We start from the raw sequence: 15,439 nt of genomic DNA, 5'->3' as shown, positions 1-15,439 counted from the left end.
AGGTATTTAACAATTTAAACTGCCAATGAAGGTAGTTTTTAAGAAATAATGCTTCACATAATAAGCAATACCTATATTTTTATTTTTTTACCCTGTTACCGTAACCGAAAAATGCAAATGTCAAATTATTGGAGGTTGGATGAATTTAATTGAAATTGAAGTTTAAATTATGTTCCAATAACACAAGATTCGGAAACCTTAGGAGATTATATTAATTTCAAAGATGAATTTAAACATAACTAACGTTGGAAAGTTTGTCTGGAAGTCTCAATCTGTTCCAGGTTATGGGGTATGTTTCCTAGTTTGTTAAATTACAATATGATACTAGCTAGTGTATTAAATTACATCTAGCTAAAGTTGAAAAGATAATATGTACTCCATCTAGTAATGTAATAAATTTATAACTAATTATATTATATTGTAGTTCCAGCAAGTCCGAAATAAATGGGCCAATTGGCTCATGATTCGCGATGTCAAAAGAAGACGAATGAGCGCTGAAAACTTTTTGGAAAGAACCAGAATTAATGCAATGAGAAGAAATGATGTGCTGCCAGTAGAAATTAGAGAGCTTGCTGATAAAGATATTAATAAGTTTGAGATGAATGCTATTCCTTTGAGGATAAATAACAGATGTGTTATCACATCCAGGTATGTAGCAACACAACATATAATTTTAATGTATCTAAATATTAATTAACATGTTCAATACAGCCAAAAACCCTATTCTAATTGGCTTGGAATAAAGATACAAATTTAAATGACCAGTAAAACAATAATTACATCCACTTCTACCATCGCTGACATTTGAGTGACACCTTTGTCATAAAAAATTTGCATGTTTAATTCTGTACCTTCACTTTGATGTAAGCAGTGAAACCGATTATATGTCTAAAAGAAATGTAAAGACGTATTTTCCACACATATACAATATTTTCACTCCTTTCAGACCTCGGGGAATTGTGCCCGAATGGCGCATGAGTCGTATTGTATGGCGCCATTTGGCAGACTACAATAAACTCTCCGGAGTCCAGCGAGCAATGTGGGGATAATATTGTTTTTTGGAGATAGGAATAAATAGACTTATAGATTATAATTATTTGTTTAGATACATGTGTTTTATTTATATTTTTCCTTATTTTGGTATCAGGGGCACTTGAAAAAAGTATGTTGTTAATGGAATAATAATATCAACCAAGTGGCCAAGATTATCCATCAGCAACTTGCCCTTAAATATGCTCTTGTTGATACTGAGGTACCATATTACCAATACCAACCTTCACGTGTTCTGGAAAATAGCGATATCACGCTCTACTGGGATTGATCTATTACTACAGATAGGACTATTACTGCCAATAGACCCGATATAGTAATAATAGACCGGTCTGAGGGTTGTGTAATGTTAGTCAATGTCACTATTCCACATGACGAGAATCTCGTGAAAGCTGAAAACGAAAAATTGCTAAAATACTTAGACTTGGCTCATGAGATTATCACCATGTGGCGTATGAAATCGACTACCATTATTCCGATAGTCGTATCGGTGAATGGACTGATAGCGAAGAGTTTTGAAAAAATAAAAACAAGTTCCAGTAGTTTTACTTTCTTTATAAAGTTTATTTCCTTATAACTAAATAAGCTTCATGAAGCTTAACAATGGAATACCACAGTGTTAAGGTAAAGCTTTTTAGTCAAACAGACCTGAAACAAAAAGAAAAAATATATATTAATTTTTTGCCATTTGCAATGCATGTTATTTCCGTTCATTTGAGATTCTCAGCAATATATTTTGTCAATCACATTATTTCTGAAGCTAATACATGCTAAACATCATTGAAAACCTTAACAGGTAAAAAATACATGAAACCTAACCTCTAATATTTTTACTAACCAGCTTTTGTACACATCCATGTGGAATAAAAAAAAATTGAGTAAATATGTGAATCAAACGATCACCTGGAACTTCACACATTTCCAGTATCTATAGCCTATGTGTCCTTCACGACTACTACAGGCCACATCTATGACAAATTTAATTGAAATCCGTTCTAACAAACATCCATCAATCTTAATTTTTGCATTTAGTAAGTTTAGCCTTCTTATAAGTTCATAGCATTGTCAAATAATACTTCTTATGAAGTATGTAGAATAAGATAAGATTATTATAGAATGGCCATGAATTTGCCAAAGTTCACTGAGTTTATTTAAATCATGAGTAAAGCATTTACTTTTTATACCAGAAAATAAGTCAATGTTTTAAAAAATGAATAACCTACAAAAATGTTACCTAAAAAATTTCTACAGTATAAAATATGTAATGTAAATATGATTCTAGATTGAATTAAATTTTTGTACCTAGGCAACTGCCTATCTAATAGTAAACCAAGTTTGAATTGAAAATTTAGATAATTTTTATGCTACACTATATATGTATTTCAAAACCACAATATAAATATAAAAAGTAAAAAAAAACTCTGCATAGATTGAAATGAATAGAACTAACCGAAGCCCATGTCATCATCAGACTCTTCAGGTTCTTCCTCCTTCTTCTCTTCCTTTGCGGGTTCCGAGGACGGCGCGGCTGCAGACGCAGCAGCCGGAGCTCCACCGGGCGCGGGCGCGGCTCCCACACCTGATCCGATGTTGGTGATCAGGTCACGTACATTTACACCCTCCAAGGCCTTGGCGAATAATCCAGGCCAATAAGGCTCAACGTCCACGCCGGCAGCTTTCAGTATGGTGGAGATCTTCTCACCCTATAAACAAAACATGTTTACATGAAATCTAACGTGACTGTTTTCAGTAAAATAAACGAACATCCACTCAGAAATTGACCTAACAATTAATATAAATCAAAGTTTTTGTAAAAAAATTGCTTACTTTCGCTGATTTTATTGGATATAATCTGTTGTTGAAACTAACCTATTTATAAATTACAAATACAATATTGTACTTACAGTTACAGCAACATCATCATCTACTAGGATGAGAGCGGAGTAAACGCAAGCTAATTCAGCCTTTGATGCCATTTTTTAATTATTTAGTGCAAGTCGCCTAGTGGCCTTAGCTCAGAGAGAACAAGCACGTTTGATTTCTTGATTTTAAAGAGAAATAGAAAGAACGACACCTGTCAAACTCACATTTGATGTGTTTTGTGTTGGTGTTGCCAGTAAGAAACTGCAAGAGATTCAAAGAGCAAAGCAAAAATTGTAAAAGAGTACATAGGTATTTCTTGGTTTGATTGAATTGTGAAAATTAATGAGTATCTCTGAACTGGTATAATTTTACAAGTGTGAATTAAACGTATTATCATTTATTCTACCTAAACTACGTGAGTCCGAGGATAGTCCGCGGGCGGAGCACGAAGGATTTTATACAACGACCTCTCCTCTTGGTGAATTTGCAGTGGTGACATTTTTGTGTATGGTTCAATTTAAAAATCTTAGTATGTAAACAAAGTTGTATTTTTTATCAGTTGACTATTGATATATACGATAATTTTAAAGTGTTTCATTGTATTATTTATCTGAGATTAAGTTATCGATATAATCATAAACAAGTAAATTCAATTAAAATATAATCATTGGTTTTTATTGAAATAATGAAAATCATAGTGGTATAAATGAGAACATGACTTTATTCTGAGATTAACAATTATAATAAACTTTAAATAAGAATAACTAACAGATAATTACAAATAAATTACGTTGTTTAAAGATTTTAAGTACAATGACCTTGCAATTACAATTAGCTATAAATACATAAAATTAATTATTACAAAGTATTAAAAGTTTACACAATTTAAGATAAACATTATTTCTATGTATGGGATCACAATATTTGGTGTTTTATTGAGATCAAATAAATGAAAGAAGTCACCTTTTCAGTCCTTAAAATTGACTGCCTTTGACTGAACAGAAATTGTTTAGCAAAATAAAAAAAAATAGGTTATATGTATTTACAAATCCCATGAGAATAAATGATGTTTTACTAGCATATCTCTAACACCTTCCTTCAAAGGCTGGTTTTGTGTATCTTTCTTCAATGGCAGTTCCCATTCAGGGTTCAAATTAAAACCAAATTGAGAAAGTATTCTTAGTTCACATTTTATTTGAACCCATCCTGGTGAATTTATAAAAGACCAAGGATGATACCATTTTTGGACAACATCTACACAAGAGCATAAAACTTCAAGCCATAAGTGCAAGGCTTCTTCATTTAATCCCATGCAAATTAGAGTCCTTAGTTTAACATCCATTTGAGCATGAGCATTATCATGGGACAAGTTAATAGCCTGAACACATCTGTACAACAACTCTTCTGGTGTCAGAACCTTGCCTTCTTCATCCAGGCGATATGTTTTGCACAAGACTAAGCGACTGTAAACTGAATTAAAATCTTTTTCAACCTCTCTGGAAGATGCCTCTTCAATAAATAACCAAGGGTGACAGGGTCCATCTAAGAAACTTGGTTTCTTAATTCCATGTAATAAAACTCTTTTGAAAGCAGGTGCCAAAACACCTCTTACCAAATGTGCAGCTTTTTCTGTTATAGAGTCATCACCGGCTCTGCTGTATTTAACACCCTTCTCATCTAAAAATGTCACAAATCTGGCTGGAAACCAACCCCTTAGGCCATTAAGCTCTCCAATCCAGCAGTGTTCATCTCTAGAACTAATTACCTCAATTACATCATTCTTCCTAAAGCCTAATTCATCACCATCCCTTCTTTCAAAGTCTAACAATGCCTTTGCCCGTCTTCTCTTACTTCGTGATACATTTACATATCTTTCTCTATCTGCAGCATGGCTTTGCATTGTATAGTCTGCTGTTAATTGAACTTCAGATTGCAGTTGAGGCTCTAGGGTTAAGAAATGACGTGCCACCTGTAAAATGGCTTCTCTAAGGTCTACAAGAATTTCAGTCTGCTTTACATTTTTAGATACAGCATCTTCATTATTACTATCATCACCAAATAATATAGTTTGTATTACTGATTTGCTTCTTTTTATCTGTCTCCTTTGAAGATGCTGTTTTGGTAAGTTGGGGACTGCACCAGGGTTACCAACTAAAGCTCCTTGGTCAGCCATAAGATATGCCAAATGTCTTCTTCTATGTGTTTCAATTAAGGCAGGGCTTAATGTGTCACCACAAACTTCATCAATTGTCTTTACAAGCAAATTTACATCATCAATTTCACCGGGTATATCAGATAAGGCATTGAATATTTGAGCAGAATTTGAAATCTCTGTAAATCTATTTTCCTTTATTTTTAGCATAGCAAGAGTAACTTTAAAAAGTACTATAGATCCTTCAAAAAAGAACAGGTCCCATATTCTTAGTAAAATTTTCATATGAACTACATTAGCATAAAGGGTTAAAAACCAATGCATAGTTATAAGAGAAAGTTCTATGTCATGTGCATTGAGGACTTGATCTATACCAGGAAGATATGTGGAGATTAAACTTCTCAGTACCTTTTGATCTGCTTGTATGCCAATTAATGTAGATGAATAGTAAGATGCGGGTAATAGATCTTCAACAGTAGTACACATTATCCAAAATGCTTCCTCTTCCTCCATCAGCAGTAAAAGAGATGCAGCAATCATACCAGTTCCCTGACAATAGCCAATGTCTGGATAGAGCCAAGCTAATGCTCTGAGAATTCGACGAAGTCTAGGCACTCCTGTACTAGTTGGATGTGAAAAGCACACATTGTTAGGCAAAATTTGGACCAAGTCCTTTTCAATTTGTTTACTAGTCACTAATCCGTCATCACTAGATGCTCTTACTATTTCATGATATGTAATTTCTGTAGTCGCCCTTTTTTTATTTGCACCACAAAGATGCATCCATACTTGTGGACGTAACATATGGGGGACACCATCCTTTACCATTTGTTGTAATTTTTCAGATTTTGAAAATTTACCTTCACTCTCGGAAAAACTTATTTCTTTGCTATAAAACTCCCATTGAAGACGATGGTGGTCTTCTTCTTGAACAACATTTGACGTTAATTTATCTGATACTTCCGATCCTTCTTCATCGTCCACGCAAAAACCAAATTCATCGAATCGGTAATCCGGAAGACCACCTTGACCTTCAGACTCGGGTTGTGCTAGTTTTGCCATAATATCTTGAGGTACCATACTTTGTGTAAGGGAGGAAAAAGGTCCACCTGGCGCTGGAAGCAATTCATCAGCGAGATTTAATCCACGTATAGCATCAATTACATCTTCTGGGTCATCGTCCGCTAATGATGCACTTATTTTACGTTCGTGATCTTCGCGACCAACATAGCCTACGTGGTCTCTTGAACTGAACAAAGATTTAGCTAAATTCATTTTCCTTTATTATACTTTAACCGTAATGCAAAACTGTTCATGAAGACAACGTCCGTATAATAATCTGATATCTGATATTAAAAATAAAAGTTGCATTTGCACTATAATGTCACTTTCTCTTTCGTCTTTTGCTTTTGGCTTTTGGCAATTGGCAAATGGCAAAGAGCGTATGGTTTGGTAGCGAATTTGGTAGTTTATTTATTATACAAGATTTAAGATTGGTATTGCCATTTAAAACCAAATTTCCAATAGGCTTAAATATGATAATTAATATTAAAATTGTTGTCGAGTTGTTGTTTTTGTTACATGTTTTAATTTAAGATTTAATAGGAGTGATTACCCTACTTTCTATCTTTTCTTTTATCAGCAATGTATTACGTATCTTCTGGACTTATTTCAGTCGCATCGCATCTGTGTTCTGAATTATCTTTGAAAATGTTTTCAATCTGTTTTCCAATGATCGCAACCTAAAAATACGAAAAATACAGAATTGTCAAAATTGTGAAAGAAAAATATACAATTCCAATAGTTTTGTTGTTATTGTGATTACGATTGTAATTATTGTGTATTGATTTAATTCTACGCTAAAATGTGGAATGTTTTGGTTTGGATTTTATAACCAAAGACTGCAGAGAATATTGAAAAGGCTACTGTTGTTGTCGACCTTCGGTGTGTTAAAACTTGGGCTACTTTATTGTAGGTATGTAAAATTTCTTTCTTTTACATATCTTTACATATGATATTTATCACACATATTTACTTAAGAACTTGAGAGTAGTTGGCATATACTATAAAAACGTAAAGTTTTCTGACAAATTATTAGGAAAGTATTAGTGTAAAAGTTATGAAATAACAGTCTATTGACATTCCCTTAGCAAGGAATGGTACAATACAGCAAAATATGTAATAATTACGTAAAAATAATGAAAAACACTAAATATTTTACATTCTAGATAAATTATATTAGAATGAATGTATTCTGGTGAGAATATTTGTTAAGGGTGAAACAATAGTAAAAACGTCGAAAAACTAGTTAATAAATACAATATGTTCCACATATTTAAATATGAATTTATGAAATTGGGTTACGTAGGTACCCTATAAAAACTCTAAGTGAGTCGGTTAAATTTATTTTGGGACAGTAAATTTGAAACCGTATGTGTAAAGTATAATTAAATAATTTATTCAAACATAGGATGGCAGTTAAAAAATGTTGTATTGAGAACTGTCCGTCATGCTCCACAAGAAAGGAAGATATCGGGGTAACATATCACAAATACCCCAAAGATGAAAGATTATGTGACACATGGATAACAATTACACGAAACAAACAATTTGATATAGCAACAACATCATATGTATGTTCACGACACTTTCGTAAAAGAGATTTTCAAATTTACAAGGACTGTAAATATGTTTTAAAGTCAGGTACATTTAATTTGTCAGTAGTTCGTTGCACAATACACAGACAAAATTTTACTCTAGTTATGTAAGAACTTGACTACACAACATTTTTTTGGGTTTCGTAGTTAATGCATGGTACTTCATTTATTTATAAAGTATAATTCTACATAAATATGTTGATGTTACAGATGCAATACCATCCATATTTCCATGGGACAAAACTACATCAAACATGAATTCAAATGAAACGACTTCAGAAGCTGATAATGCAGAAAGTGCAACATCAAGACAAAATGATTTTGAAATGGAAAATCTGGATGCTATTAAGAAATTTATAGAAGACCAAGCTAAAGAGATTGAGGTCCAAAAATGTGATGAAATTGCTGCAGCAACAGATAAAAAGAAAGATATAGAGGATAGAGAGAGATTAAAAGATGAATTAACTGAAAGTGAAATGCAAGAGGAACCATTAACAGTGGCCACAAGTGTAATGGATCTCATACTGAGCCAATCAGAGGCTAGGATGTTAATTAAAAAAGAAGACAAAGGTTTTGATAAACAATGCGTCGGTCCAGAAGACAAGGGTATGATGTAAAACAGATAAGTCTGTTTTTTATTTTTTTTATAAATATCTTTATTGTTGCATGCCTTTTTATATTCATATAGTTAGTTGTAATGCATGTTAGTTATGCGGAAAATTTATTAACTTTGTAGGACTGTTTTAATTTTTTTAATCTCATGAAGTCTTTCTGCTCCAAAAATAAAAAATTATCTGTTTTGTTTGTTATTATTATATTTATTTTTTTACCTCTTTCAGGTAATGTTACTTTGTCAGTTGGTTCTAAAGTTGAAGCAAAAGATTTTGAAGAATTTTGGCATCAAGCAGAAATTATTGAAGTTGATTATGATGAAATGGAAGTGTTGGTGCATTATGAAAATGATTCTAAAAAGTTTGTGATTTTTTTAGATACTTAGTAAACAAGAAATACTAGTTTTAGCAATTTAACAGTCAAGTACTGGTCAATATTTTGATGATTTTTCAAGATTTTATATGACATTGGTCAAAATTTTAATGAGAATTGAGTTGTATATTGTATCATCAAACTAAGAAAATTGATAGAAGGATTAAAATTACGTTTGAATAATTTTCTTGTACACTTTTAGGCATGATGAATGGATAAGTGTTAGCAGTCCTAGACTGAGACCTGTAAACAACACCCCTACCGCTACCCCTACCATATCTAATTCTGAGACTACAAATGTGGAAGCTCCTATAATAAAAGAAGAAGTCAAAGAAGAAAAAACAAAATTAAAATATGTTGTTGGTGAAAGATGTTTAGCACGATGGAGGGATAATCGAAGATTTATTGCTACAGTTAATAAAGATTTGGGCAATGGTGAGTTATATCCCATGATAATCGAAAATCTGTAATAAATTGAATATAGAGGGGTAATTTTTTCTTTTTTTTTTGCAGGCTCTTATGAAATTGTCTTTGATGATGGATTCCACTGGAAGTGTACAACAAGCAGGATGTTTAAATTGAAAGACACAGATAGAATTGATCCTTTAAATATTGATACATCATCATCCTCATCAACTTCCCCATCTCCCATTTCCTTTGGTCCCGGTCCTAGTACTGCAAATACAGGATCTCTACAAACACCAGTTTTCCATACCCATCTCTTTGATCCGACCCGTGATTATTTAGGTTCAAAAAGTGAACGCCGTGAAAAGAAACGAAAGTTAAACATAAAAGAAATATTCAATATCGGCCAAAAGAAGAGGAAGAAGCAAAAATCACCAAAGGAACCGAATTCGAAAGCACCGAGAGTTATTAAACAGGAAAAACCTAAGCCTGTACAAAAAAAAATTAAACTAGAAAATGATGTTGGCATGAAAAATGACATACCAGGTATTTATCATTTAAATATATAGAAAAAACTTAACCCTTTTGTTAAGCTTAAGCCTTAAAACATAAATCCCAGAGTAGTATATATGTTATTATTATGTTTGATCTTTATAATGTAACCTAATCTGTATATAAATATTTTAGATGCTCTGGCATCTATAATAGGTACAGTCGCCAAACCAGAGGTTGATATTAAACATAAAACAGAAGTTGAATCTCCAAAAGTTGAGTTGGACAATAAAGAAGATGATTCTATAAATATTCCACAAAATGTAGAAAATGTTCAACATACAAATATTTCAGATGTTAAGGAAGGAATAGAGGTGGCTGAAACTAGGAACAGTCTTGATCCAGTAAGTTAATTTATACTACAGTTTATAGTTTCTTATACTTACTTATAGGTTTCAAGACTTAAGTAAAAAATTATTTACAAATATAGGTATTAGAAGAGGAAACAAAACTTGAAAATTTTGAAGTAGGGGATGACAAGACACATGAAGAAGTAATTGATAGGATTAAAGAAGCCATTATTAAATTGGAGGATGGTATGAACAAAACAGAAAAGGTAGATTCACCTAAAGAGGAAATACCAGAAGAAGAAGACGAAGATGAAATTAAAGATGAAATTGAAGCCATTCCAGTTGAATTGACAGAAGAAAAACTACCATTACCTGAACAATCAGCAATGACTGATAATGAAAGTAAAGGTCAGACTAAGAAAACTGTGTCACATTTAAAAAGGAATAAGAAATTAAGGTTGTTACAGGCGAAAGCAAAAAAGAAAATGGAAAAAGTAGAATGTGAATTAGCAGAGATGAAGCGGCAGGTGGAAGAGATGAGGAAACAGATTGTGAGAAAGCAAGAGATGCCAGAGAGTTTCCTGTTGCCTGGCGAATGGTGTTGCAGATGGGTCAATGGACAGCCAGTGGGCTCCGTCAGTGAAATAGAAAGTGAAATAAAAGTAGATCCAAACAGTAAACCACCTTTACCAAGACGAAGTGTTCAGGTTTGTGTACTAACTCATCTGTTTTATTATTTTAATGTTTGTTTTTCATAATATTTGCTAATTATTCTGTAGGTGGAAGATAAACGTTTGCCTGCGGGATGGACGAAGCATATGGTACGACGAAGTTTCGGCAATTCAGCTGGGAAGTGGGATGTTGTTCTGGTTAGGTGAGTGCCTCACGCCTCAAAAACATTTATTCAAAAGATCTGATTTCGATACTAACTTTTGAACTCTTTAATTTGAATCCTGTAACTTTGTATTATAGCCCTGAAAACCGTCGCTTTCATACTAAAACTGATATGCGAATGTACATCGAGAAAGAAGCTACCGTAGATCTCAGACCTTACGAACATGCTTTACTGGATTTCGGTATCCATTTGAAGCTAGCGAGGCGTATGGGTTGGGTCACCCACACAGGTACCGAAGAGCCGGTTACACCCTTACCAGCCGGTATGATAAGCAGCACATCCCCACTTGTCAAGAGGAAAAAGCTTAGTCTCAACAGAGTTAAGGGTATAGTTAAATCAAAGGAAAAGAAAAGGAAGTGGAGTGGAGACGCTAAGATACGTCGTATGGTGAGCAAAATTTCTCCTTTTTTCTCTTACTAAATTTTCTGTTTTATTTTTGATATTGTATAAAATATGTTAGAAGTGCTGTCTTAAAAATGATATGAATCACGTTTATTTTATTGTCCTTTTAGCATAAACATGCAAATGCTGGTTTACCTGAAACAAGCAATGATATTTTTGATTCTACTAGTAATGTTGAAACACCTAATGAAAATGCCACTTTAGAAGATGGATACGGTAATTATATTATATTTATATATTCCATGATTTTCGCTAGCAAGTTGTTGTGTTAGTAAAAGTTTGATTAACTTAAAAAATGATATTTCCAGTTTTTGTTGGATCTTTAAAAGTACAAGTCATCGAAAACTTATTACGGTGTCCAGCTGATGGTTGTTTTAAGAACTTTAGAAATAATACACTATTGAAAATGCACATCAAACATTACCACCGAGAACTAAGGAAACTGCTCGGCTCTACGCCTAAAGTTCTAGACTTAGCTTACGCTAGAACTAGACCAACTAAATTACAAATGACTAAATTGAAAAAGAAAAGAGAAAACAAAGTGATTAAAGTAAAAATACCTAAACCTATGAAGCGTACCGAAGACAAAATAGATATAAATGAACTGAACGCTGAACTACAAGTGGATATACCGATATCTTCACCACCAGATTTAGGAAGTCTACCAAAGGAACAAGATTCACCCAAACTGCGTAACGCACTAGTTAATAAACCAGTTAAAAGACCCAAAGTCTTACTTCCAGTTAAAAGACTAGATTCAGATACGAATGAAAACTTTGGGGAACTAGGATTAGAAGCGAGAGGTAGTACGCCAGTTAGTATACCCGAGGTATTCGATTTTGAAAGGGGTATATCGACTCATACAGTCACAAAACCGATACCAGATTTAAAGAAGAAAGATAAGAAGCGAAGAGAATTCGCTTCTTTCCCTAATAATCAAAGCGAGGATGATGATTGGTTTTCAATGAATTCTGATATAGAAACGAGGTCCAGTTTCCCAGGCTCCGGTACTCCGGATTCGAAGACGATGGAAAATAAAACTTCAGTCAATGCTGCGCCGTCTTCGGAGTCTAATGAAGATCAGAAGGAAACGATGTACACGTACACGGAGAGTAAGTTTAATTACCAGTGTTTAAATCTTACTAATCATTTAAATGCGAAAGTATGGATGGATGGTTGGATGAATGGGTGTTTGTTAGAAAGTATCTCCAAAACGGTTTAACGAATCTTGATGATATTTGGCACACATGTAGAACAGTCCGGAAGAACAGCTACTTATGGTTTTTTAATCCGCGCGGACGGAGCCGCGGGCGACAGCTAGTCGTTTGAATAAAATTAGACTTTGCTTTTATATGAATGAAATGATCTAGAAATTTGGAAGATATCAACATACTCGAATGGACATAGAAGCATTTTTTTAGTTTCTGGTTCTATTGTGCCATCAAATAGTGTGTAACAGTTTGGAATCCCAAGACCTGTTTCATTGGACGAAGCATAATTTTTTATATAACTTTTTTATGTTTTAGTTATAGAGCTATGAGTTTTGTGTAACATGTGTTTTTTTAGCGGGCGAGCGCGTTAAGATAGTTCAGATGAAGCGCGAGGAGATTATAAATTGCCACTGTGGGTACCGCGAGGAGGACGGGCTGATGGTGCAGTGCGAGCTGTGCCTGTGCTGGCAGCACGCGCTCTGCCACAACATACAGAGAGAGTCAGAGGTACTCCCACCTTTATGCTATTAGGAAATCACCAATTTCTTTTCAATCTTTTTATTCTAGAAGACTAAAAGTAACTTGGTATGCATCAGAAAAATAATACATTTCATGTCTTTCTTCTCTAAGTATCCGGTAAGCGTGCCGGAGGCCTAAATATAGTCCTCTTTCCCTTCTCACCGTTTTCTTATAAGGAAGGAATGGGAAGGAAGGGGGAAAGATCTCTCTGTGCATAACCTTCCAAATCGATGAGCAACAGTCAGTTCGCTATTTTGGCGAATTCAAGTGGTTGCTTGCTACATTTAGCTATAACAAGTATTTTACCGGTGTTACGACCTATTTGTAATAAACCGTACGTTGTATCAGGTTCCAGAGAAGTACACGTGCAGCATCTGCCTGAACCCGAAGCGCGGACGACGGTCGAAGCGCTTCGTGCACGACCAGGACCGGATGTACGAGGGCGTGCTGGCTGGTGGGGCTAAACCTGCGGAGCCGCTGCGGCGCGCGCACGAGCTCGCCGGCAACCTGCTGCGCGTGCAGGACGCGCTGCACGCGCTCAGGGTTAAATACTACGTCGCCACGTTAGTATACAACACCTGGACATACCTATATTCCAAGAGCGAATACTTGGAGGGATAAAGCTAGTTTACACGAGGGCTGACAGAACAGTGAAGCAGTAGGACAATGGATTATTTTGCTTTACTGTACTGCTCCGTGTTTAAATAGCGAGGCGGATGTATATATGTATATATATATTTCAATTCGTGGCTTAAAGTTAGGCAATTCTATTTAATATTAAGTTATTCCCGTGTAATTTACAACAGTAGTAAATTAATTTTAATTTTTTAATCGCATAATATTTATCATAACATGAATTATTAAAACACATACTTAATATTTTATAATATGTTTTAGGAAGAAAGATCATCCCAAGTTGTATTTATGGGCGAAAGACTGGGAGAACACGGAATTGACTATGACACAGGAGAAATTGAACTCGGACTATTCGGATCTTAATATAATGATACATAATATTGGGAAAGAGAACTTGCCCTTAAAGACGGATGACGTCAGAGATATAGCAATGGACGTGACGTCAGAGGAGGGCGAGAGGTTCACTCAGAGAGATATACCTCTCGGCCCTCAGACACTACTTAGCGGGTTACTCTCCAGTCCTGGCGGCACTTCCTTGGAACTGCCTATTAGTACTTCAGAGTTGGAGAGATTGGCTAAATGTGTTCAAGGTAAATGTGAATCATTTTAAATTATTGTGATTAGAAAATTTTACTTCTTATGATTGTAATTTTAATATACTGTGGGGTGTAGTATGAATATTTGTGATAAAAGTGACGATGATACGAAAGCGATACTCACAAATTTTCGTGCTAGGCCCACTGGTGTTGAATACCATATTTAGTGTAATACCAATAAGTTTCTTGGTTGAAAATATAATACCTGACATCAAAAATATTAATTTAAAAATTATTGAAAATATTAAACAAAAAATGCCATTTAAATATTTGCTACAGATTTCAACAGACGGACTCTACGATAAGTTCTTTTGTAATGTATAAATTTGAAAACTATAAGGATGTTTAAAACATTTTATAATTACAGAATATACCCTATTTTCTTCTATATTATAAATTCTATATCTACATATATAAAAGGAAGTCGTGTTAGTTACACTATTTACCTATATAACTCAAGAACGGCAGAATCGATTTGACTGAAAATTTATGGGCAGGTAGCTTAGAACCAGGAAATGGACATAGGATAATTTTTACCCCGTTTTCTATTTTTTTTCCACGCGGACGGAGTCGCAGGTAAAAGCTAGTAATTATTATTTCTAACTTATTTTGTGAAACATTTGTTCGCTGTAGAACAAGGGCCAGCAGTCCGCGTGCCACAGCCCGAGGCTGCGATAGAGAACAGCGCGTGTCGCGAGCGCCTGCTGCGTCACATCCAGCGCTGTCAGGCACTCCTAGACTCACGGCTGGATTCAATTGAGGCGCAGGTCGCGGGTAAGTATCGGCAGCATCTGGATCTGGGGGGGATACCGCTGTGCCTGGTTTCTGATAAGCTTGTTTTTTTTTTATTTATACAGAATTGGAATCCCAAGACCCATTATTCGAGGATGATGAAACGGCGGAGTTCTTCCCACGCACCAAGCAGACGATACAGATGCTGCTGCGCGACCTTGACACTATGGAGGAACTGGGTGTCATCACTTAAACGCATCAGATTTCGTTATTAATACATTCAGTACTGGCGACTGGCTGAAATGTATCGGCAGAAGAGAAATCATAAAAATCTTAACCAGCAGTAAATATTTGCATATTGATTCTTTTATAAGTGCACATTGTAGTGAGGAATTCCCTCGAAATAATAAAACATCTTTTTAAACTGGCATATTATGTTGAAGTTAGGTTTTGCTCATAGGAAGTTTGATTGAACAATTTTTTTAATTATTGAGA

At 34.6% G+C, this 15,439-nt stretch overlaps 4 protein-coding genes across 5 annotated transcripts; 2 read left to right on the top strand and 2 right to left on the bottom strand.

The window, feature by feature from the left end:
• Positions 1 to 111: 111 nt before the first annotated feature.
• Positions 112 to 1,108, top strand: LOC106707850 (28S ribosomal protein S14, mitochondrial). Its single transcript, XM_014499295.2, has 3 exons — positions 112 to 289; positions 425 to 648; positions 947 to 1,108. Exons 1-3 carry the CDS (start codon positions 224 to 226, stop codon positions 1,047 to 1,049), a joined length of 393 nt encoding a protein of 130 aa, XP_014354781.2. The 5' UTR covers positions 112 to 223; the 3' UTR covers positions 1,050 to 1,108.
• Positions 1,109 to 1,590: 482 nt separating this feature from the next.
• On the bottom strand, positions 1,591 to 3,140 carry LOC106707840 (60S acidic ribosomal protein P1). Its single transcript, XM_014499284.2, has 3 exons — positions 2,955 to 3,140; positions 2,501 to 2,753; positions 1,591 to 1,698 (listed from the first exon to the last, which is right to left on the bottom strand). Exons 1-3 carry the CDS (start codon positions 3,024 to 3,026, stop codon positions 1,685 to 1,687), a joined length of 339 nt encoding a protein of 112 aa, XP_014354770.1. The 5' UTR covers positions 3,027 to 3,140; the 3' UTR covers positions 1,591 to 1,684.
• Positions 3,141 to 3,824: 684 nt separating this feature from the next.
• LOC106707817 (small G protein signaling modulator 3 homolog) lies at positions 3,825 to 6,491 on the bottom strand. Its single transcript, XM_014499254.2, has one exon. It carries the CDS (start codon positions 6,338 to 6,340, stop codon positions 3,956 to 3,958), a length of 2,385 nt encoding a protein of 794 aa, XP_014354740.2. The 5' UTR covers positions 6,341 to 6,491; the 3' UTR covers positions 3,825 to 3,955.
• A 343-nt stretch (positions 6,492 to 6,834) lies between these two features.
• LOC106707868 lies at positions 6,835 to 15,357 on the top strand. 2 transcript variants are annotated; one of them, XM_014499313.2, is made up of 17 exons: positions 6,835 to 7,040; positions 7,536 to 7,768; positions 7,933 to 8,328; positions 8,562 to 8,694; positions 8,909 to 9,141; positions 9,220 to 9,657; positions 9,799 to 10,007; positions 10,094 to 10,660; positions 10,733 to 10,827; positions 10,926 to 11,235; positions 11,361 to 11,466; positions 11,559 to 12,362; positions 12,817 to 12,968; positions 13,329 to 13,543; positions 13,878 to 14,206; positions 14,846 to 14,986; positions 15,070 to 15,357. In XM_014499313.2, exons 1-17 carry the CDS (start codon positions 6,937 to 6,939, stop codon positions 15,195 to 15,197), a joined length of 4,593 nt encoding a protein of 1,530 aa, XP_014354799.2. In that variant the 5' UTR covers positions 6,835 to 6,936; the 3' UTR covers positions 15,198 to 15,357. The 2 variants fall into 2 exon arrangements, with proteins under 2 accessions (XP_014354799.2, XP_014354800.2); XM_014499314.2 differs by lacking the exon at positions 7,536 to 7,768 and having other exon boundaries at positions 6,966 to 7,040; positions 15,070 to 15,355.
• The last annotated feature ends 82 nt before the right edge of the window (positions 15,358 to 15,439 follow it).

The sequence above is a fragment of the Papilio machaon genome, chromosome 3, assembly GCF_912999745.1.
Source record: "Papilio machaon chromosome 3, ilPapMach1.1, whole genome shotgun sequence".
Taxonomy (NCBI): domain Eukaryota; kingdom Metazoa; phylum Arthropoda; class Insecta; order Lepidoptera; family Papilionidae; genus Papilio; species Papilio machaon.
Note: the sequence above shows the minus strand (reverse complement) of the source record. Positions and strands in the feature narration are given on the sequence as shown.

Excerpts from the sequence above, each read along its gene's own strand:
- LOC106707840 (XM_014499284.2), bottom strand. The coding sequence starts at position 3,026 with ATGGCATCAAAGGCTGAATTAGCTTGCGTTTACTCCGCTCTCATCCTA. Across the intron at positions 2,754-2,954 it reads ATGATGATGTTGCTGTAACT|GGTGAGAAGATCTCCACCAT; the intron begins GTAAGTACAATA and ends TTTTGTTTATAG.
- LOC106707850 (XM_014499295.2), top strand. The coding sequence starts at position 224 with ATGAATTTAAACATAACTAACGTTGGAAAGTTTGTCTGGAAGTCTCAA. Across the intron at positions 290-424 it reads AATCTGTTCCAGGTTATGGG|TTCCAGCAAGTCCGAAATAA; the intron begins GTATGTTTCCTA and ends ATTATATTGTAG. Across the intron at positions 649-946 it reads AGATGTGTTATCACATCCAG|ACCTCGGGGAATTGTGCCCG; the intron begins GTATGTAGCAAC and ends CACTCCTTTCAG.
- LOC106707817 (XM_014499254.2), bottom strand. The coding sequence starts at position 6,340 with ATGAATTTAGCTAAATCTTTGTTCAGTTCAAGAGACCACGTAGGCTAT.
- LOC106707868 (XM_014499313.2), top strand. The coding sequence starts at position 6,937 with ATGTTTTGGTTTGGATTTTATAACCAAAGACTGCAGAGAATATTGAAA. Across the intron at positions 9,142-9,219 it reads TAATAAAGATTTGGGCAATG|GCTCTTATGAAATTGTCTTT; the intron begins GTGAGTTATATC and ends TTTTTTTTGCAG. Across the intron at positions 12,363-12,816 it reads GATGTACACGTACACGGAGA|CGGGCGAGCGCGTTAAGATA; the intron begins GTAAGTTTAATT and ends GTGTTTTTTTAG.